The sequence below is a fragment of the Oncorhynchus mykiss genome, chromosome 16 (genome assembly GCF_013265735.2).
Source record: "Oncorhynchus mykiss isolate Arlee chromosome 16, USDA_OmykA_1.1, whole genome shotgun sequence".
NCBI lineage: Eukaryota > Metazoa > Chordata > Actinopteri > Salmoniformes > Salmonidae > Oncorhynchus > Oncorhynchus mykiss.
In genome coordinates this window covers 64063075-64086083 of record NC_048580.1, presented here as the reverse complement: position 1 = coordinate 64086083, position 23009 = coordinate 64063075, and the positions used below count along the sequence as shown (strand labels likewise).

The window sequence follows — 23009 nt, the reverse complement described above, 5'->3', positions numbered from 1 at the left end:
AAAGGGGACCTATTGGTAGATGGGCAAAAAAACAAAACAGACATTGAATATCTCTTTGAGCAAGGTGAAGTTATAAATTACACTTTGGATGGTGTATCACACCATGTCGAAGCATCAAACAGGCAAAGCGTCAGTACAGGACTAAGATTGAATCCATGCTCGTTGGATGTGGCAGGGTTTGCAAACCATTACGGACTACAAAGGGAAACTCAACTGAGCCCTCTCTCCTTAGCGATGTGTGCAAGACCTAAACCTGTTTGGGATAGGGGCAACATTTTCACGTTCGGATGAAAAGCGTGCCCAGAGTAAACCTCCTGCTACACAGGCCCAGAAGCTAATATCTATAGAAAACACTCTGACGTTTCTAAAACTGTTTGAATGATGTCTGTGAGTATAACAGAACTCATATGGCAGGCAAAAACAGCAAGTGGGAAATCTGAGGTTTGTAGTTTTTCCAACTCATTGCCTATCCAATATACAGTGTCTATGGGGTCATATTGCACTTCCTAAGGCTTCCAATATATGTCACCAGTCTTTAGAACATTGTTTGCGGCTTCTACTGTGAAGGAGGGGGGAATGAGAGCTGATTGAGTCAGGGGTCTGGCAGAGTGGCATGAGCTGATCACTAGCACACATGTGAGATTGCATTGCATTGCAATTCTAAAGACAAAGGAATTCTCCGGTTGGAACATTATTGAAGATTTATGTTAGAAACATCCTAAAGATTGATTCAATACATGTTTCTACGAACTGTAATATAACTTTTTGAACTTTTCGTCTGAACTTTCGCCTGGACTTGCCCGCGCCTCATGAGTTTGGATTTGCTTACCAAACGTGCTTACAAAAGGAGGTATTTGGACATAAATTATGGACTTTATCGAACAAAACAAACATTTATTGTGGAACTGGGATTCCTGGGAGTGCATTCTGATGAAGAGCATCAAAGGTAAGTGAATATTTATAATGCTATTTCTGACTTTTACTGACTTCACAACATGGCGGATATCTGCATGGCTTGTTTTTGTGTTGGAGCGCTGTACTCAGATTATTGCATGGTTTGCTTTTCCGTAAAGCTTTTTTGAAATCTGACACAGTGGTTGCATTAAGGAGAAGTATATCTATGATTCTGTGCATAATAGTTGTATCTTTTACCAAAGTTTATTCTGAGTATTTCTGTAAATTGATGTGGCTCTCTGGAAATTCGCCGGATGTTTTCGAGGCACAACATTACTGACCATAAAGCACTAATGTAAACTGAGATTTTGGGATATAAATATTAACTTTATCGAACAAAACATACATGTATTGTGTAACGTGAAGTCCTATGAGTGCCATCTGATGAAGATCATCAAATGTTAGTGATTAATTTGATCTCTATTTCTACTTTTTGTGACTCCTCTCTTTGGCTGGAAAATGGCTGTGTGTGTTTTTGTGACTAGGCTCTGACCTAACATAATCATATGTTGTGCTTTCGCTGTAAAGCTTTTTTGAAAACAGTCATGATGGGTAGATTAACAAGAAGTTTATCTTTAAGTTGGTGTATTGCACTTGTGAATTTATGAAAGTTACATATTTCAAAAAAATATTTTTGAATTTCGCTCTCTGCCTTTTCTGCGGAATGTTGTCGAGGTGGAACCCCTAGCCATAAGAAGCTGCCCCTATCACCTCCAAGCCTATCTCTGACCTTTTGAACCTGTTTCTCCTCTCTGGGGAGGTTCCCATTGCTTGGAAGGCAGCCACAGTGCATCCTTTATTTAAAGGGGCGATCAAGCTGATCCTAACTGTTATAGGCCAATTTATATTTTGCCCTGTTTATCAAAAGTGTTGGAACAACTTGTCAATAATCAACTGACTGACTTTCTTGATGTCTATAGTATTCTCTCAGGTATGCAATCTGTTTTCCACTCAGGTTATGGATGTGTCACTGCAACCTTAATGGTCCTAAATGATGTCACCATTGCCCTTAATTCTACGCAATGTTATGCTGCTATTTTTATTGACTTGGCCAAAGCTTTTGATACGGTGGACCATTACATTCTTGTGGGTCTGCTAAGGAGAATTGGTGTCTCTGAGGGGTCTTTGGCCTGGTTTGCTAACTACCTCTCAAAGAGTGCAGTGTATGAAGTCAGAACATCTGCTGTCTCAGCCACTGCCTGTCACCGAGGTAGTACCCCAAGGCTCTATCCTAGGCACAACGCACTTTTCAATTTACATCAACAACATAGCTAAAGCAGTAGGAAGCTCTCTCATCCATTTATATGCAGATGACACAGTCTTATACTCAGTTGACCCCTCCCTGGATTTTGTGTTAAACACTCTATGACCTAGCTTTCTTTGTGTCCAACAAGCTTTCTCTGCCCTTAACACCTCCAAAGCAAAGGTCATGTGGTTTGGTAAGAAGAATGCCCCTCTCCCCACAGGTGTGATTGCTACCTCTAAGAGTTTAGAGCTTGAGGTAGTCACCTTTACAAGTACTTGGGAGCATGGCTAGATGGTACACTGTCCTTATGTCAGCACATATCAAAGCTGCAGGCTAAGGTTAAATCTAGACTTGGTTTCCTCTATCATAATCACTCCTCTTTCCCCCCAGCTGCCAAACTAACCCTGATTCAGATGACCATCCTACCCATGCTAGATTACGGAGACGGAATTTATAGATTGGCAGGTAAGGGTGCTCTCGAGCGGCTAGATGTACTTTACCATTCGGCCATCAGATTTGCCACCAATGCTCCTTATAGGACACATCACTGCACTCTATACTCCTCTGTATACTGGTCCTCTCTGTATACACGTCGCAAAACCCACTGGTTGATGCATTTTTATAAAACCCTCTTAGGCCTCACTCCTCCCTATCTGAGATATCTACTGCATCCTCCAAATACAACACCCATTCTGCCAGTCACATTATGCTAAAGTTCCCCAATGCACACACATCCCTGGGTAACTCCTCTTTTCAGTTCGCTGCAGCTAGTGACTGGAATGAGCTGCAAAAAACACTCAAACTGGACAGTTTTATGGCCATCTCTTCATTCAAAGGCTCAATCATGGACACTCTTACTGACAGTTGTGGCTGCTTCACGTGATGTATTGTTGTCTCTACCTTCTTGCCCTTTGTGCTTTTGTCTGTGTCCAATATGTTTGTACCATGTTTTGTGCTGCTACCATGTTGTGCTGCTGCCATGTTGTGTTGCTATCATGTTGTGTTGCTATCATGTTGTTGTCATGTTGTGTTGCTACCATGCTGTGTTTTGATGTGTTGCTGCCATGCTATGTTGTTGTCCTATATTTTTATTTTATTTGTTATTGTTAATACCAGCCCCTGACCCTACAGGAGGCTTTTTGCCTTCTGGTAGGCCATCATTTTAAATAAGAATTTGTTCTTAACTGACTTACCTTGTTAAATAAAAATAAAAAATAAAATATAAAAGTTATGGAAATAAATATTGATCTATTATGAATTATTATTCGGCTGTATGGATTCATGAACTTTTTTGGAGGCCTTTTTTGTCAACAATGTGGCCTCATTAACCTGGACAGTGGTCTCGAGTGGAAGGCCTCGAGCAGAGCATGGGGGGTTCTCAAGCTGAGAAAATATATATTTTTAAATGATTGCTAATATTATTATTTTTAAATTATGCCCAGCTCAGGAGGCCCCTTGATGATGTGAGCCCTGAGGCAATTGCCTCTTTTAGCTACTGGTAAGTCTGCCACTGCTTGACAGAGCTTGAAGAATTAAAAAAATAATATTATACAATCCAGGTGTGCAAAGTTCTTAGCGACTTACCCAGAAAGACTCATAGCTGTAATCACTGCCAAAGGTGATTGATTCTAACATGTATTGACTCAGGGGTGTGAATACTTATGTTAATGAGATAAATCTGTATTTCATTTTCAATCAATTTGCAAAAAGCTCTAAAAACATGTTTTCACTTTGTCATTATGGGGTATTGTGTGTAGATGGTTGAGAAAAAAAAAATCTTCATGCTTTAACAATAAAATGTGAAATAAGTCAAAGGGTATGATGAATACTTTCTCAAGGCAGGTATGTACAGGTATGTACTGTATAACTCATTTAAAAAATGTTATATATATATATATATATATATATATATATATATATACATATATATATATATATATATATATATATATATATATATAGCATAAAGCATTGACTTCTATGGTCATTTGTGCCATATTGTGGTCAAAATAATAAACACTCAAGGAATCGCGCCGTAAACATGACGTCATACTCATAACACCGCGTTTTATGTTTTTTTTCTCACTTTTTTATGCCGCGTTCAAAACAACTAGGAACTATGTACTCGGAAATGGAAATCTCCGACATCTGACCTCAGTGCGTTCAAGACAACTGGGAACTCGTAAAACACGCGCACAACCTGGAAAAAGTGTTTTGAACGGTCATCCAACTCGTAATTCCAAGTCATAAACTCGGGCATCTTGCTTGAGCTCCGACTTCCTGACCTGAAAATCACTGACGTCATGATTTGACCTCGTATTTTTCCTTGTTCTCAGTTGTGTTGAATGCACCATTAGGCTAGAAAAAATGTGTGACGTAGAAGCCAAGATGGCGGCCCCCCTCTCCACGATGAAATTTTGGAAACCGGGTAAGCGCAATATTGTTAAATTAGACAATGATTGCATGCATTTGGTCATTTCACGTAAAAACTGTATTAATTTGTGCATGTGAATTAGTGCGTAAGATATTTATTGCAGATAACCAACGTTTTTTCCCGCCTGCGTTGTGTTATGATCGCTAACGTTACTACTGTGGTCCATTGTCATTGATACTAGCTAGTTATAACGTTAACTAGCTAACGGAAACGTTAGTAACTAGTTACTGCTATCTTGAGGATTGTGAACGTATTTAAGTTTCCCAACATGACAAAACATACGTTGTCAAGCCACATTGGCTAGGATGTAAAGGGGTGTAGCTAACTAACTAGCTAGCTAGTTACTATCATTCGGTTCCCGCTCGGTTATGCATAAGGAGGTAAAGGGATTTTGCACGTCCCTTTGCAGTAACAATATATCTATAGCTATATTGGCCTGTCATCATATCAGGCGTTAGTTATGTAAACGTTAGCTGAATCCAAGCTGTCAGCAGCATTTCACTATGCAGATAAACAATCTGTGGTATTAGGTAATCTTATCAATGTTGTATTTGTTTCATTGCGACGTTGATTATGGTTGATCATGAATTTACGCCGTTCTTTAATTATACTACATCATCATCGTCTGTGTCTAAGGTTCGGAGGCCCCCGGGATATCGGAGGAGCGGCATGTCACGACAGAAACGACAGGCTCCCCCATCATTTTCAACCCTCACACCGCGCTGTCCATCGAGAAGCAGCGACAGAAACTTCCTGTTTTCAAGGTTGCTCATCAACTCTCATTAGTAAAGTGTTTTTTATTGTTTCGACTAAATCATAGGAGCCCTGTTGACATGTCTGCCATGTTGTTTTCAGCACAGAAACAACATCCTCTACTTGGTGGAGAGTTACCAGACAGTGATCATCGTAGGAGAGACAGGATGTGGGAAGACTACACAGATCCCTCAGGTTTGGATAAGCTAATATACAGTAGCCAGGCTTGACAACGACAGAGTTGGCTCAAGCAGCAGTTCATATGTGGCTAGTTCTAACTTAATATGAAGATTTTGACCATTCTCATGAAGTAGGACAGATTAATATAGAAGTTGGGGAACACTTGACTCATTACTGTGGAGAATACTATGGACACCCCAGTCTTCCACTAGCGAAGCTGAGTTTTTTTCCCAGCCAGTAGAACAGCCTCCAGGCAGGACACTGCAGCAGTGGACTGATACCCTTCACACAGCTTCCTTCTTACAGAGCGGGAGAGTGACCTTGTCCGCTGCTTACTAGCCATTTTCTCTTCTATGCAACCAGGGTTCGGAGCAAATCAAGTGGGACTTAATTTCTGCTGAGTAGGCTGTCCTAGACTTTATATTGATGCCCCTCGCTCTCTCACACTCCCCCTTGTCCTCTGTCTTTCTCTTGCTCTTCTGCATCCCACTCTTCCCCTCTCTCTTACCCCTTCCTTTCTTTCTCTACCTCAGTATTTGCTGGAGGCTGGCTGGGCAGCTGAGGGGAAGGTGATTGGTGTGACACAGCCTCGTAGAGTGGCTGCTATCTCAGTAAGTACTCCTATCTCCCTCACATTCTCCTTGAGCTCTGCTGGCCCTTTGGACCGCTTACTGCCCTGAATATCAAATAGTCCCTTTTATCATTTTAAAGAGTTGCAAAAAATGATATAACTTCATTAAAATAACTGTATTTTGGCACTTTTTTAAGAGACAGTTCTGCCTGACTGAGGTTGTTTCCCCTCTCTTCCTGTCAGGTAGCCAATCGTTTGGCAGAAGAGCGTGGAGCCCTGTTGGGGCATGAGGTGGGCTATACCATTCGCTTTGATGACTGCTCTGACCCCCATGCCACCCGCATTAAGGTACTACACTCAGCCTGCCGCCATGTCCCCTGACACATAGTGGTACCATAAATTCCTTTTGTTGGCTGTTTTCCTTATGTGAATTTTCTCTTTCTCTCTCAGTTCCTGACAGATGGGATGCTGGTGAGAGAGATGATGGCTGATCCTCTACTGAAGAAGTACAGGTGAATAACTTCACTAACAAACTGACCTACTATTGGCTACGCAATACTAGCCTCAGACTGAATATCAATGGTGGATTCATAGTCTGGGTTCATCCTGTTTTAACCCCAGGGATCTGTCTATCTTTCCTCCTCAGTGTCCTAATGCTCGACGAGGCCCATGAAAGAACCCTTTACACGGACATAGCCATCGGCCTGCTAAAGAAGGTAGCTTCTGTGCATGTCTCCTTTAATGCTGGAATCCTTAATTGAAACGATAGCAAAGTGTTTACCTTGCCTATGTTCTGATAAAAAGCTGAGGGATGGGCCTGGAGGAATGAAACCACTCTTCAACTCAAAGCCACAGCTATGGATCAGAGGACTGACCATCCATGATATAAAAACTTGAGTTATGAGGCTATGCAATGTTATATTGACTGCTTTGCCTTATCTTTGCCAGGTCGCAGTTGTAAATGAGAACTTGTTCTCAACTAGCCTACCTGGTTAAATAAAGGTGAAATAAAATAAACAAATATTGGAGTATAACAAGCTTATATTTTGCGTTTCTGATTGGGTGCGGCCGTTGTACTAAGCTCATCGGGCATTTATAAGTTATGTTCTTCAAGAATCAATGGGCGTATGTTTAATTTAGAAGTCAAGAAATGTATGTAGCAACTAAGGATTCCCAGCTTTAACAGCTCTATCTACTTCACTGTAATGCATTTCCACTGACCATGCATTCAGTTAGGCTAACAATGCATCTGAAATCTATTAAATCAATTAAATAAAGCTTTCTTCCCGTTTCATCCTTCTCTAGATTCAGAAGAAGCGCAGAGACCTCCGGCTGATAGTGGCCTCTGCCACTCTGGATGCCAAGGTGATTCTCTGATTCATTAAGATGGACAGATATGCTTCAGTACAGAGAAACAAAGGAACTGGGAGATATAAGCTGATGTCATGAGAGACCACAGTGCACTGACATCTGAAATGTACTACCAAGATAGTGCAGACAGATGAAGATGCAGTCGGCTCATGACTGCGTCAGTCAGCAAGCCAGATGGGACATCAGACTGTATTTTTTTGTTGTTGTCTTGTGCAGAAATGTTTTTTATGTTCGCCAGCTCAGCAATTTTTGCTTCATAGGAATTTTTCAGAATTGCTGTAGTAATTCTGTTCCCTGTGTAGCTCAGCCGAATCTCACTTTAGGTACAGTTACATTTCACATTTGCAAATACAGTTTCGATAAAGTATCTATTTTGTCTTAGAAATAAACAAACAACTCCTTTGTTGTGGTCATGCCAGTGACAAGCCTGTTTACCTGGCTACATCTAACCCACTCCTATGTTATCACCTTGGCTGCAGAAATTCCAAGAGTTCTTTAACCTGAACGAGACTGGAGATCCTAACAAGGACACGTGTGGAATTCTGACGGTGGAGGGACGCACCTTCCCCGTTGACGTCTTCTACACTGTCAGGTATTCCATGGAATTCTGAGCGTCTCTTCTGTCTCCAAACCTGTCACATATGATCACATTCTACAGCCCCACATAATTAATGTTTCACTGGTGTCAGAATTAATCAAGCTCAGGACAGACTGAGTTGAGCATCTCCTCACATTGTCTGCGCTCTCTTTCTCTCTGTCCCCAGCCCAGTCATTATACACTGTCTCCCCTATCGCTCTGTCCCCAGCCCAGTTATTATACACTGTCTCCCCTATCGCTCTGTCCCCAGCCCAGTTATTATACACTGTCTCCTCTATCTCTCTGTCCCCAGCCCAGTTATTATACACTGTCTCCCCTATCGCTCTGTCCCCAGCCCAGTTATTATACACTGTGTCCCCAGCCCAGTCATTATACACTGTCTCCCCTATCGCTCTGTCCCCAGCCCAGTCATTATACACTGTCTCCCCTATCGCTCTGTCCCCAGCCCAGTCATTATATACTGTCTCCAGCCCAGTTATTATACACTGTCTCCCCTATCGCTCTGTCCCCAGCCCAGTCATTATACACTGTCTCCCCTATCGCTCTGTGCCCAGCCCAGTTATTATACACTGTCTCCCCTATTGCTCTGTCCCCAGCCCAGTTATTATACACTGTCTCCCCTATCTCTCTGTCCCCAGCCCAGTCCCAGACTATGTGAAGGCCACAGTGGAGACGGTGCTGAAGATCCATGAGACTGAGGATGATGGAGATGTTCTGGCCTTCCTCACTGGACAGGTGTGTTTCTCTTACGGTTTGATTTTGAACTGGGTACTTGTTGTCATGTGACCTGTGTGTGACCTGTGTGTGACCTGTAGGAGGAAGTGGAGAAGGTGGTGTCTCTGCTCCAGGAGCAGGCCAGGGCTCTGGGCCGTCTCGGCATGAAGAAATACCTCAAGGTGCTGCCCATGTACGCAGGCCTGCCCTACACTGACCAGATGAAGGTGTTTGAGAGGACGCCCCCTACTGTCCGCAAGGTGAATTTCAATCTGCCTCTGTACTCCGTCCCAATGTCCCTACGCAGTGGTCATCAACCCTGATCAATGGAATGTTAAATTAGTTGTTTTGTTAATGGGCTGGCACAAAAGCCTGCACATCTTCTAGTTCTCCAGGACCAGGGTTGGTGAGAGCTGGTCTAGTGGTACTGCATATGATGCATGTATCATATCAGCGTCCTGAAGAGATGCAGCGTCCAACATAAAGGCTTGTCCTCTTGTCCGGGACAAGTAAAAACAAATGGATTTATTTATTTATTGTTGGACAAGAAGAATATAGATTTTGGTTGTCTAAATGGACGAGAGAAAAAAATCACACACCCCAATATCAAATAATTACTCTGATCAGAGAGGTTAACATTGGAATATATATTTTTTTATGTACATAAATAAAAAAAAAGCCTACAGGGACTTCAAAAAGATTTCACACAGTGGTCTTCACGGATCCAAAAAGTTGGACCGGTTCTGAAATAGACCTGGGTCTTTCCCACCTGGACCCGATAAGCATACTTTTTTTAAATATAGAGAGCCGTTCCAAACGGACCTGAGGACATCTAGACTCCTTCCATATAGTCCTAGGTGGATCCCAGTCCGCTCCAGGTGAACAAAGCATCAGAAAAGCTACTTTATTAACCAGAGCTGATAAAGCACACGAGGAGGGAGAGAGGTACCACTAGCAGACGGGGGAGGGGGCATACTGTGAGGGAGGAGGGGGAGGAGAGACGGCAACCAACCAAGCCGACTCGCGCTATAATAGACTAAGGGCTGCCATAGCTAGGTTATTTATCATCAAATATGATTGCATAGTACCTGTCTTGGATTGCATCGAACCAGGAGAAGCTAGTTAAGCTAGCTAGCTAAGCTAACTGATGCTGCACTTCCTACACTTTCTCATTTTAGTTACAAATAACTCCATTCAGAATATTAAGTAGCAGCCTGCCTACCTGTTTGCTCTTGGTCGTTGTAGCCTATCCTTCTCCTTTTTACTCCGTAATTTTAATTCCATCTTTCACTGATTAGATATCTCCTAACTTTTGCCACACACTGAGCGATGCTCTATGACTGTAGCCTATTGCCGCTTTGATGACTTATGATTGACCAAGAAAAAGTGCTGCTCTTGTGAAAAGCAAAAATAATTTTTAATCTGTTATTTTACCAGGTACGTTGACTGAACACGCTCTCATTTACAGCAACAACCTGGGGAATAGTTACAGGGGAGAGGGATGAAAGAACCAATTATAAACTGGGGATTATTAGGTCACCAGATTGGGAATTTAGCCAGGACAACCGGGGTTAACACCCCTACTCTTACAATAAGTGCCATGGGATCTTTAATGACCCCAGAGAGTTAGGACACCCGTTTAACGTCCCATCCAAAAGACGGCATCTGACACAGGGCAGTGTCCCCAATCACTGCCCTGGGGCATTGGGATATTTTTTAGACCTGAGGAAAGAGTGCCTCCTACTGGCCCTCCAACAACACTTCCAGCAGCATCTGGGCTCCCATCCAGGGACTGACCAGGACCAACCCTGCTTAGCTTCAGAAGCAAGCCAGGGTGTATGCAGGGTGGTATGCTGCTGGCATAAAATCTATTTCTCTACTGCAGCAGTCGTGTTTGGATCTGTATGGGCCGGACAAGTCAGTTAAAGTCAGACCTATTGGTAAATTTAAAAAAGCAGACATTGAATATCCCCTTTGAGCATGGTGAAGTTATTAATTACACTTTGGATGGTGTATCAATATACCCAGTCACTTCAAGGACACAGGGGCCTAACTCAGTTGCTGGAGAGGAAGGAAACCACTCAGGGATTTTACCATGAGGCCAGTGGTGACTTTAAAAGGTTGGTGTTTAATGACTGACCGGAGAACGCTGAGGATGGATCAAATCAACAACATTGTAGTTACTCCACAATACTATTGTAAATGACAGAGTGAAATGAAGCAAGCCTGTACAGAATAAAGATAATGCTAGTTGATTCTGTTGACTCGAGGCACGGTAGTGTTCAGATCAAATGGCCACGTTAGTGGAGGCGGTCATCATGTTGAAGCTATTTAACCATAAAATGATTTATTTTAAAACCTGGATGTTTTATGTCATTTTATGAAGCATGTCTTAACTTGTTTCAAAGTAGCCTAAAATACGACCATAGAAATGTTGAGGGAATTACTCTACATGGCCAAATGTATGTGGACATCTTTTCAAATTAGTGCATTCTGCTATTTCAGCCACACCTATTGCTGACAGGTGTATACAATTGAGCAAACAGGCATGCAATCTCCATAGACACACTTTGGCAGTAGAATGGCCCGTACGGAAGAGCTCAGTGACTTTCAATGTTGCACCGTCATAGGATGCCACCTTTCCAACTAGGTAGTTAGTCAAATTTATGCCCTGCTAGCGCCACACAAACTCACAGAACGGGACTACTGAGTGCTGAAGCGCGTAAAAATTCTGTCCTCAAGTTACAACACTTGCTACGAGTTCCTAACTGCCTCTGGAAGCAACGTCAGCACAATAACTGTTCGTTGGGAGCTTCATGAATTGGGTTGACATGGACGAGCAGCCGCAGCAAGCCTAAAATCACCATGCGCAATGCCAAGCTTCGGGCTGGAGAGGTGTAAAACTCGCCACCATTGGACTCTGGAGCAGTGGAAACCTGTTCTTTGAAGTGATGCACACTTTGCCATCTGGCAGTCCGACAGACAAATCTGCGTTTATCGGATGCCAGGGGAAAGCTACCTGCCGGAACGCATAGTGCCAACTGTGAAGTTTTGTGGAGGAGGAATAATGATCTGGGGCTGTTTTTTATGGTTCCATGAAGGAAAATCCTTTAAGCTACAGCACAATGACATTCTAGATGATTCTGTACTTCCATCTTTGTGGCAACAGTTTGGGGGAGGCCCTTTCCTGTTTCAGCATGACCATGCCCCCGTCTACAAAGTGAGGTCCATTCAGAAATGGTTTGTCAAGATGGGTGTGGAAGAACTTGACTGGCCTGCACAGAGCCCTGACCTCAACCCCGTCGAACACGGGATGGAATTGGAACGCAGACTGCGAGCCAGGCCTAATCCCCCAACATCAGTGCCCGACCTCACTAATGCTCTTGTGGCTGAATGGAAGCAAGTCCCTGCAGCAATGTTCCAACATCTAGTGGAAAGCCTTCCCAGAAGAGGAGAGGCTCTTATAGCAGCGAAGGGGGGGATCAACTCCATATTAATGCCCATGATTTTGGAATGAGATACTTTTGGACATGTAGTGTATTTTATAATGCTTAATATGACATTGAAACCAGCATTTTTCTCATGTTCTATTGGTTTAAAATCAATGTTATTTTATTGTCCAGCAGCCAAAGGCATAATCCTAGTCATATTAGTAAACCATGCTAGTTGATGATAATCCTAGTCATATTAGTAAACCATGCTAGTTGATGATAATCCTAGTCATATTAGTAAACCATGCTAGTTGATGATAATCCTAGTCATTAGTAAACCATGCTAGTTGATGATAATCCTAGTCATATTAGTGAACCATGCTAGTTGATGATAATCCTAGTCATATTAGTAAACCATGCTAGTTGATGATAATCCTAGTCATATTAGTGAACCATGCTAGTTGATGATAATCCTAGTCATATTAGTGAACCATGCTAGTTGATGATAATCCTAGTCATATTAGTGAACCATGCTAGTTGATGATAATCCTAGTCATATTAGTGAACCATGCTAGTTGATGATAATCCTAGTCATATTAGTGAACCATGCTAGTTGATGATAATCCTAGTCATATTAGTAAACCATGCTAGTTGATGATAATCCTAGTCATATTAGTGAACCATGCTAGTTGCTGATAATCCTAGTCATATTAGTGAACCATGCTAGTTGATGATAGTGAACCATGCTAGTAATCCTAGTCATATTATATTAGTAAACCATGCTAGTAATCCTAGTCATATTAGTGAACCATGCTAGTTGATGATAATCCTAGTCATATTAGTGAACCATGCTAGTTGATGATAATCCTAGTCATATTAGCGAACCATGCTAGTTGATGATAATCCTAGTCATATTAGTGAACCATGCTAGTTGATGATAATCCTAGTCATATTAGTGAACCATGCTAGTTGATGATAATCCTAGTCATATTAGTAAACCATGCCAGTTGATGATAATCCTAGTCATATTAGTGAACCATGTTAGTTGATGATAATCCTAGTCATATTAGTAAACCATGCCAGTTGATGATAATCCTAGTCATATTAGTGAACCATGTTAGTTGATGATAATCCTAGTCATTAGTGAACCATGCTAGTTGATGATAATCCTAGTCATTAGTGAACCATGCTAGTTGATGATAATCCTAGTCATATTAGTGAACCATGCTAGTTGATGATAATCCTAGTCATATTAGTAAACCATGCTAGTTGATGATAATCCTAGTCATATTAGTGAACCATGCTAGTTGATGATAATCCTAGTCATATTAGTAAACCATGCCAGTTGATGATAATCCTAGTCATATTAGTGAACCATGCTAGTTGATGATAATCCTAGTCATATTAGTGAACCATGCTAGTTGATGATAATCCTAGTCATATTAGTAAACCATGCTAGTTGATGATAATCCTAGTCATATTAGTGAACCATGCTAGTTGATGATAATCCTAGTCATATTAGTAAACCATGCCAGTTGATGATAATCCTAGTCATATTAGTGAACCATGCTAGTTGATGATAATCCTAGTCATATTAGTGAACCATGCTAGTTGATGATAATCCTAGTCATATTAGTGAACCATGCTAGTTGATGATAATCCTAGTCATATTAGTAAACCATGCCAGTTGATGATAATCCTAGTCATATTAGTAAACCATGCCAGTTGATGATAATCCTAGTCATATTAGTGAACCATGCTAGTTGATGATAATCCTAGTCATATTAGTGAACCATGCTAGTTGATGATAATCCTAGTCATATTAGTGAACCATGCTAGTTGATGATAATCCTAGTCATATTAGTGAACCATGCTAGTTGATGATAATCCTAGTCATATTAGTAAACCATGCTAGTTGATGATAATCCTAGTCATATTAGTGAACCATGCTAGTTGATGATAATGCTAGTCATATTAGTGAACCATGCTAGTTGATGATAACCCTAGTCATATTAGTGAACCATGCTAGTTGATGATAATCCTAGTCATTAGTGAACCATGCTAGTTGATGATAATCCTAGTCATATTAGTAAACCATGCTAGTTGATGATAATCCTAGTCATTAGTAAACCATGCTAGTTGATGATAATCCTAGTCATATTAGTGAACCATGCTAGTTGATGATAATCCTAGTCATATTAGCAAACATGCTAGTTGATGATAATCCTAGTCATATTAGTAAACCATGCTAGTTGATGATAATCCTAGTCATTAGTAAACCATGCTAGTTGATGCATCATTAGATCTCCCCTTTAATTTCTGATGGATATTTTAATCTGTGGGTTTTTAAACATTTGCAGCAGGGTTCGCCAACTGTCGGCCCGCGGGCTGGTGTTGGAGACCCTTTTCTAGGGGTGGGAGTAACGTGACGGGTGACTTTAACATTTGGACAAGTAAAAAAATCTTTCCTAATTATCTGAAGGACAAGTGGCAAAAAAAGGTTTGTCAAGCCCTCAGATGGCAAAGAATGCTTTTATACCTCCGCTTGGACATAGGACAACGGTAAGCTTCCTTAAGAGTACCGAGCCATGAAAACACTTTGCCACAGGATGAAATGATCTGAGTGGCTGAAGCATGTGCTTTATAAAAGCCCTGTATTGGATATACAGGAGTGGGTTGTCTATGTTAAAGCGCTCTCTCTGGTTCTCTAAGGTGGTGGTGGCCACTAACATAGCAGAGACGTCAATCACCATCAACGGCATCGTGTTTGTGATCGACTGTGCGTTTGTCAAGCTGCGGGCGTACAACCCTTGCACTGCCATCGAGTCGCTGGTGGTCACGCCCATTTCCAAGGCCTCAGCCAGTCAGAGGGCAGGACGAGGGGGACGCAACCGAGCCGGGAAGTGCTTCAGACTATACACAGGTGTGTATGTGTGAGGGAGGGGGTGGGGTCTCTGTGTGTGTTATCGGAAAAGGCCATCGGTGTGGGGGAAAAAGTGTCAAGAAAGCTCTAAACTTGCTCAGATCAGCCCTGTACTGTGGTGTGTGTTCTGACCTGTCTGTGTGCTCCAGAGGAGGATTTTGAGAAGCTGCCTGCGTCCACGGTTCCTGAGATGCAGCGTACCAACCTGGCCCCTGTCATCCTGCAGCTCAAAGCTCTGGGCATAGACAACGTGCTGCGATTCAGCTTTCTCTCTGTGAGTCCATCCAATACAATGTGTGTACTTTGTTTTGAGCACTGTAATCTTGGGTTTACTCGGATCTAAACATTTTCGGAATTTGGTCAGATGCTGAAGTAGTCTGTACACAAGATTAAGAGCACTGTGAAAGGCTCACAATTCTAAAAGATGGTGAATTGACTCAAAGAGCACCAAGACTGGTTGTCAACAAATTATGAACTTTGATAGTTTAATACACAGGCCAACTTTATAATTGTTCCTACTCTAGCCTCCTCCAGCCCAGTCCATGGTCCAAGCCCTGGAGCTGCTCTACGCCCTGGGGGGTCTGGACCAGTATGGTCGTCTGACTGACCCTATGGGCGTGCGTATGGCAGAGTTCCCCCTCAGCCCCATGTTTGCCAAGATGCTGCTGGAGTCAGGAAACTTTGGCTGTTCCAAGGAGATTGTTACCATAGCAGCCATGATGCAGATCCAAAACATCTTCATGGTGCCAGCCAATCAGAAGAAACCAGCAGTGAGTGTTGCAGATGTCGTCATGTTGAATGCCCAGTCTAAAACGTTCTGTTGTGCAGATCTGTATGTCTGTCTCTGTGCTTCGAGAAGCACGGCATCTACCATCCTATTCACCTCTCGTCTCCCCCTCTGTCTGCATGTTTCTCTCTCTGCTCCCATCCTCCTCCCTCCTCCATAGGCGCGGGAGCATCGGAAGTTTGCTGTGGCGGAAGGAGATCATCTCACCATGCTCAATGTCTACGAAGCCTTCATCAAGGTGGGCACTGCCACTGTATGGGCCACTGCTAGGAATGAAGCCTTCCGTTTAGCAGAGATCAACCTGAATCTTTTTATATGAACATGGTCCATGAACAGTAAAGCACTCTGCTGAATGATATAACATTTTAGATTTATATCTTTTCAGGACTTCGTGCTAAAGATAAAGATCAGCTTTACTAAGCATTTGCATTCCTGAAAACTGAAAATATAAATGCAGCAGGCAACAATTTCAAAAATTGTACATATAAGGAAATCAGTCATTTTAAATAAATAAATTAGGTCCTAATCTATGGATTTCACATGACTGGGAATACAGTTACGCATACAGATACCTTAAAAAAAGGTAGGGGTGTGGATCAGAAATCTGTTGTGACCACCATTTGTCTCGTGCAGCGCGACATATCTCCTTTGCATAGAGTTTTCGAAAACGATGTTGGAGGTAGCTTATGGTAGAGAAATTAACAATCAACTCTCTGGTATCAGCTCTGGTGGACATTCCTGCACGTCAATTGCACGCTTCCTCAACTTGAGACATCTGTGGCATTTTGTTCTGTGACAAAACTGCACATTTTAGAGTGGCCTTTTAGTATCCCCAGCACAAGGTGCACCTGTGTAATGATCATGTTTAATCAGCTTCTTGATATGCCATACCTGTCAGGTGGATGGATTTTCCTAGCAAAGGAGAAATGCTCACTAACAGGGATGTAAACATTTGTGCACAAAATTTGAGAGAAATAATATTTTTGTGCGTATGGAACATTTTCTGGGATTTCAGCTCATGAAACATGGGACCAACACTTTACATGTTGTGTTTTTATATTTTTGTTCATTGTAAGTACCCTTGTTATTTTCCAGAGGGAATAAAACCTAAATGGTTTTAACCTAAAACTGGTTTGTCTCTACCCCCCCACCTCGTCCATCTAGCACCAGAAGAGCTCTCAGTGGTGTCAGGAACACTTCCTCAACTACAAGGGTCTGCAGCGAGCCATGACTGTACGAGAACAGCTCAGGCGACTCATGAATAAATTCAAGGTGCCACGCACCTCCAGCGAAGGTGTGTATACCCCACATTTCTGTCCTGTTTGTATCCTTTATGTGCACCTCTTTACGGTGTTCAAATTGAATTGGGTTTTTGTCTTGTCCAGGTGACCCGGATGTGATCCTGAGATGCATTGTGTCTGGGTTTTTTGCCAACGCTGCCCGCATGCACCACTCAGGATCCTACAGGTGACTACCAACTACCTGGAACACTATTGTCTGTTGCTCATTGCTTTTGCCTTGACTAAGCTCAATGTCTCCACAGTTAATTCATCCCTTCCTCACATCTTCTGTTTCCCAGGACTCTACGGGATGACAGAGAGCTTCACATCCATCCAAACTCCGTGCTGTTTGGAGAAAAGCCCACGAAGTGGTGAGGATTTGGCTTTTACATTGGTCCAAGGGTTCTCAAACCTCTCCCCGGGGACCCCAGAGGTTTCACTATGTTGTTGTAGCCCTAAACTAGCTCAGCTGATTCATCAAGGGCATAATGAATAGTTGACTGAATCAGGTGTTTGAGCTCTGGAATAGATCAAATATGTCTGGGTCTCAGAGGAGAGGAATGAATCTCCTAGATATATGCGTCTAACACTGCCTTGTCCTCCCCCAGGGTTGTCTTCAATGAAGTCGTGCAGACCTCTAAGTACTACATGCGTGATGTCACAGCTGTCGAGTCCTCCTGGTTGGTCGAGCTTGCTCCCCACTTTTACAAGCAGGCTAAGGTAGGAGAAAAACACTGTCTTTCTAATACTCTACTCTTTTTGTTCTCGCCTGTTTGTTCTGAGGAAAGTTTTAAAAAAGCACACCCATAACACATTAGGGTTATGTATGTACACTACATGACCAAAAGTATGTGGACACCTGCTTGTTGAACATCTCATTCTAAAATCATGGTCATTAATATAGAGTTTGTCCCCCCTTTGCTAATATAACAGCCTCCATCCACTCTTCTGGGAAGGCTTTCCACTAGATGTTGGAACATTGCTGTAGGGACTTGCTTCCATTCAGCCACAAGAGCATTAGTGAGGTCGGGCACTGATGTTGGGTGATTAGGCCTGACTCGCAGTCTGCGTTCCAATTCATCCTAAAGGTGTTCGATGGGGTTGAGGTCAGGGAAGTCAAGTTCTTCCACACCGTTCTCAACAAACCATTTCTGAATGGACCTCGCTTTGTGCATGGGGGCATTGTCATGCTGAAACAGGAAAGGGCCTCCCCCAAACTGTTGCCACAAAGATGGAAGTACAGAATCATCTAGAATGTCATTGTGCTGTAGCGTAAACGATTTTCCTTCAATGGAACTAAGGGGTCTAGCCCGAACCATGAAACAGCCCCAGACCATTATTCCTCCTCCATCATCCAACAGTTGGCACTATACATTCGGGCAGTTAGTGTTTTTTTTCCTGGCAACCCAGATTTCGGACTGCCAGATTGCGAAGCGTGATTCATCACTCCAGAGAACGCGTTTCCACTGCTCCAGAGTCCAATGGCAGTGAGCTTTACACCTCTCCAGCCAATGCTTGGCAATGCGCATAGTGATCTTAGACTTGTGTGCGGCTGCTCGGCCATGTCAACCCATTACAGGAAGCTCCTGACGAACAGTTATTGTGCTGACGTTGCTTCCAAAGGCAGTTTGGAACTACCACTTTGCGGCTGAGCCACTTTTGCTTCTAGACGTTTCCACTTCACAATAACAGCACTTACAGTCGACCAGGGCAGACATTTGACAAACTGACTTGTTGGAAAGGTGGCATCCTATGACAGCCACGTTAAAAGTCACTGAGCTCTTCAGTAATGCCATTCTACTGCCAATGTTTGTCTATGGAGATTGCATGGCGTTGTGCTCAATTTGATACACCTGTCAGCAATGGGTGGGGCTGAAATAGCCGAATCCACAAATTTCACGGGGTGTCCACCTACTTTTGTGTATATATAGTGTATACATGCGTGCAACTGTCCGTAGGACCTTGTTTTGGATCTAATCGTGTCTTATGCATGTAGAACAGTCTATTGATGTTCTGTGTGGACTCCAGGAAGAGTATCTGCTGCTTCAGGAACAACTAATGTGGATCCTAATAAAACACTACCATATATGTTTATCTTCGTCTTTCTCTGATTCACTCTATATCCCTCTTGTTCTCTCTCTGTCTGTATCTCCTTCTCCCCATCTGTTAGCATGGGTCACTAACCAGCAAGAGATCCAGGGTCCTCTGAGCTGGTTCCTGTCCGCGCCTCTCATAACTCTGACCACTACATCCTGGTTCCAACCCCTCACCCAGAGAGGACCAGCGTTAGGGGAACAGAGTCATGGGAAGCAGGGTACTGGGTAAGACCCGAAGAGGAGAAAGGAGAACACCCCTCCTAAACCTACACTGTGCCCCCCCCATCCCCATTCTGATACCCTCTTCCCCTTTATCACCCTGTACAAATCTGTATTATATATTTATTTCCCATTCCACATGGCAGTCACTAGAGGGTCATTCTGAAAGGGACAGAACAAATGAGCATGTAAATGGGATGTTTGTTCTGAGTTTACTGAAGGGTTAGTGGACCCCCCCCCCCATCTGCGTTTTGGCTTAGATCAAATGTAGGATCTGTTCTTATCAGTTTAATGTCTGATAGTTATAATATGGTTGGAGAGCTCCATAGTTCTGTCCTTTCCAGCATGGCCAACTAGACCAGGTCCCATCCACACCTGTACATATAGAGACAGAGCAGGCTCGGGTCCAGGGAATGGCGGTACCATGCCTGGTCCTTGGTTCCATGGTTATTTTTTTATGGCTTTGGGCTCAATTCAATCGAACCCTGTAGTATTTACGCAGTAGCTCTTTTTCGCCATGGTCAAATAAAATCCCTACCAACACCAGCTAGACTCCACAGGTAGATGCTTCCAGTTTAAGATAATCTGTGTGTGTGTATATGTGCAGTAATTTGTAAAACCAAGATGCTGTGTAAACATTGCTATGGGGGGTTTGATTTGAATCGTGGCATGGCGCGGTAAATAAATGAAGACTGAGTGTGAGGATGTGAAAAGTTTAATTTTTTTTTTATTAATTTTTTGGGGTGGTGGGGGGGGCGCAAAAACTGTGTATCTTATTTTGTAATAATTTGCTCCTCCCCTAGACTGGGTGCTCGTCTCATTCTACTGTAGCTGTCAGTACCAAGGCTAGCGGTCTCCTTTTTCCAATACTTGTCTCTCTAGAACAGGAATCCCCAACTCCACTCCTGGAGAGATACGGGAAAAGCAGGGTTTTGTTCCAACCCAGCCTCAACACAATCGATCAACTACTCATGGTCTTCAATCTGGATCACGTTTAGTTAAATCAGATGTGTTCGGGCTGGAACAAAAGCCAGCACACCTAATGGCTCTCCAGGACCAGAGTTGGAGAACCCTGCAATCTTCAATCATAAGTGTTTTGACTCAGTGGCACAGATCTATAAGCTTGTGCCACAGATGGAAAATCCATTTAGGATTTGATGTGTGGACCCAGAATGTAGCGTTCTGGGTTATTACTGTGAAAAAGACCTCTTTGCTTTTAGACAGCGTCTCTACAACTCTTTACTACTGTCTATCTCAAACATAGTGGCCTTTTTAACCGTTCTGTGCCAAATGATCTAACCATATTTCACATTTCATTTTGGTATGAAATGTGCAAATAACCCATCAAGCATTTTAAGTGCAAAAGAAGCAATCAAAACTGAAAAATGTAAGTGCCATTTTTCCATACGAATAAGTGCATTCAGAGATGCATGTGAAGCCTAAAAATGTAAGCATTTTATATTTTTGAGCCATTTCTCTTTGGCCCACCACTGTTTCCCTATATCGCCATTGGTTGTGGTTTGCATAAATCAGTTGTTCTTTTGTACACCGTTGTCAGTGTCAAGACCAGTAATGTTCAACAGAAAGGAAGGCACACATTTTTATGGGTCATTGCTATCTTGGTTCCTTTGGATGTCCCTACCCATAACCCTAACCTTAACATTTTACATTTTAACTTCAATGGGGGGGGGACGTCCGAAGGATACCAGATAGCATGGCCCATTTTAAGTATGTTTCACCCCATATATTACAACAAACCCTGCTCCTGTCTTGATTTGCTCTTCCTTATTTTCTTTGATTTTCTCTAGGATTGCTATTATTATTGGGTAAAAAAAATGCCCCCCAAAAGCTTTAGAGTAAGAAAACAAACAAGACCATAGGACCTGCATTTCAGTAAGGTTGCTGTCCTTACTTTGACTTAAGTCTGCATGATTTTAACTTTCAATTCCATGTCCTTTCTAGGTACAATATAACTGCCTCTGAACTCTGGAAAACTAACATACCATAGATGATCCAATGCAATCTGAATAGTAGAATGACTACAAGTGAAATACTCTTGCATGTTAAATGGTAGTCTATTAAGGACACTGCTAAGATCACAATGTAGATTTGCACAAATGTAGTTGACTGTGAGATGACTGATGTTCCTCTGTGCTGAGAATCTTGATGCGTCTGTCACAAAGCCACAGTGTAATCTGTAGTCTGTAGTTGCCCAGCTCTGATAAGCAGCTGTATCCCTCCACATCTTGAAATAAAGCCGTATGGTCATGGGCTCAACTATGCCTGTCTGTGTCTGTTAAATGGTTTCAACTTAAGCAATAAGGCCTGAGGTGGTGTGGTATATGGCCAATATACCACGGCTAAGGGCTGTTCCAAGCACGACGCAACACGGAGTGCTAGGACACAGTCCTTAGCCGTGGTGTATATTGGCCATATATCACAAACCCCTGAGGTGCTTATTGCTATTATAAACTGTTTACCAACTTAATTAGAGCAGTAAAAACGTTTTGTCATACTGATGTACTGCAGCTTTCAGCCAATCAGCATTCAGGGCTCGAACCACCCAGTTTATAATGACCATTAGATCAGTGTTTAGGGGAAAGTTCATCCTACACCTGAGTCCTGGGTGAACTTACTGGTGTCCTCAAATACTGGTGCTGTAGTGTACTTGTCCAGCTGGTGTCAGTGTTGTACTGTAAACTGATCTGGAATGGTTTCCAGTCCTGCCAGTATTTCCTTTGATAGATGTTATTCCATTTAAGATTTAAAGCATATAATCAGTATTATTATGGGAGACAATGCCAGCATGTTAATAATGTAGTATGCCCAGTTTAAAAAAAAAACATTTTTCTGTTTTCCCTACTCATCCAACAATGTACTGACAATTATTTTTCTGTTTTCCCTACTCATCCAACAATGTACTGACAATTCTTGAAACAACCTTGTATTGGCATTAAAGACGATCTTCACGGGAATGCTCATAATTACACTGAATGAGATGTATTGTTTCAACTTCAGGTATTTTGAGTGTTTTAAATTACTAATGTAACCAACTGTATTTATCCTCCGATTAGGCAATTGAAGATTGTGGTAGGCATATGGCTGATGTTAGGCCCTGGTTTGTTTTTGTCTGGCTGATTAGGTTACAAATTATTTCATATTGGGCGGGCATTTTGGCATCTACCTGGCGCGTTGATTGATCTCTGACAGCGGTAAAAGGGAATGTGGGTAGAGTAACCTTACAGCGGGTAGCGGAAATGTAAATAAACTCTTGGATGACAGTATGAGAGAGTGCGGCTGACTTCCTCGCTTAGCGCTCCAATCAGTTTGCAGAGTTGCGGGAAGAGCGTGCTCACGACTCTTGGGAATTGAGGGAAGCTGGCAACCTGGTCTCAGCATTTCGTATTATTCTGTATGTATATCCAAAACATTGCTTTAGCATGATATGTTTC

General features: G+C 42.5%; 1 protein-coding gene and 1 pseudogene across 1 annotated transcript; both read left to right on the top strand.

Moving 5' to 3' along the window:
* Positions 1-4474: 4474 nt before the first annotated feature.
* LOC110492523 (probable ATP-dependent RNA helicase DHX35) lies at positions 4475-21834 on the top strand. Its single transcript, XM_036947536.1, has 20 exons — positions 4475-4628; positions 5271-5398; positions 5490-5582; positions 6101-6178; positions 6382-6486; positions 6589-6650; positions 6785-6854; positions 7444-7503; positions 7989-8101; positions 8746-8842; positions 8923-9081; positions 14965-15175; positions 15325-15449; positions 15700-15945; positions 16123-16200; positions 17127-17256; positions 17348-17429; positions 17542-17613; positions 17851-17962; positions 19413-21834. Exons 1-20 carry the CDS (start codon positions 4568-4570, stop codon positions 19449-19451), a joined length of 2121 nt encoding a protein of 706 aa, XP_036803431.1. The 5' UTR covers positions 4475-4567; the 3' UTR covers positions 19452-21834.
* Positions 19795-19898, top strand: LOC118939600 (annotated as a pseudogene).
* Positions 21835-23009: the final 1175 nt, after the last annotated feature.

What these genes read in the sequence shown, in the direction of transcription:
- LOC110492523 (XM_036947536.1), top strand. Translation starts at nt 4,568, where the DNA reads ATGTGTGACGTAGAAGCCAAGATGGCGGCCCCCCTCTCCACGATGAAA. An exon ending in TCTACGAAGCCTTCATCAAG is followed by an intron (nt 16,201 to 17,126) that starts GTGGGCACTGCC and finishes TCGTCCATCTAG; the next exon opens with CACCAGAAGAGCTCTCAGTG. An exon ending in GGAGAAAAGCCCACGAAGTG is followed by an intron (nt 17,614 to 17,850) that starts GTGAGGATTTGG and finishes GTCCTCCCCCAG; the next exon opens with GGTTGTCTTCAATGAAGTCG.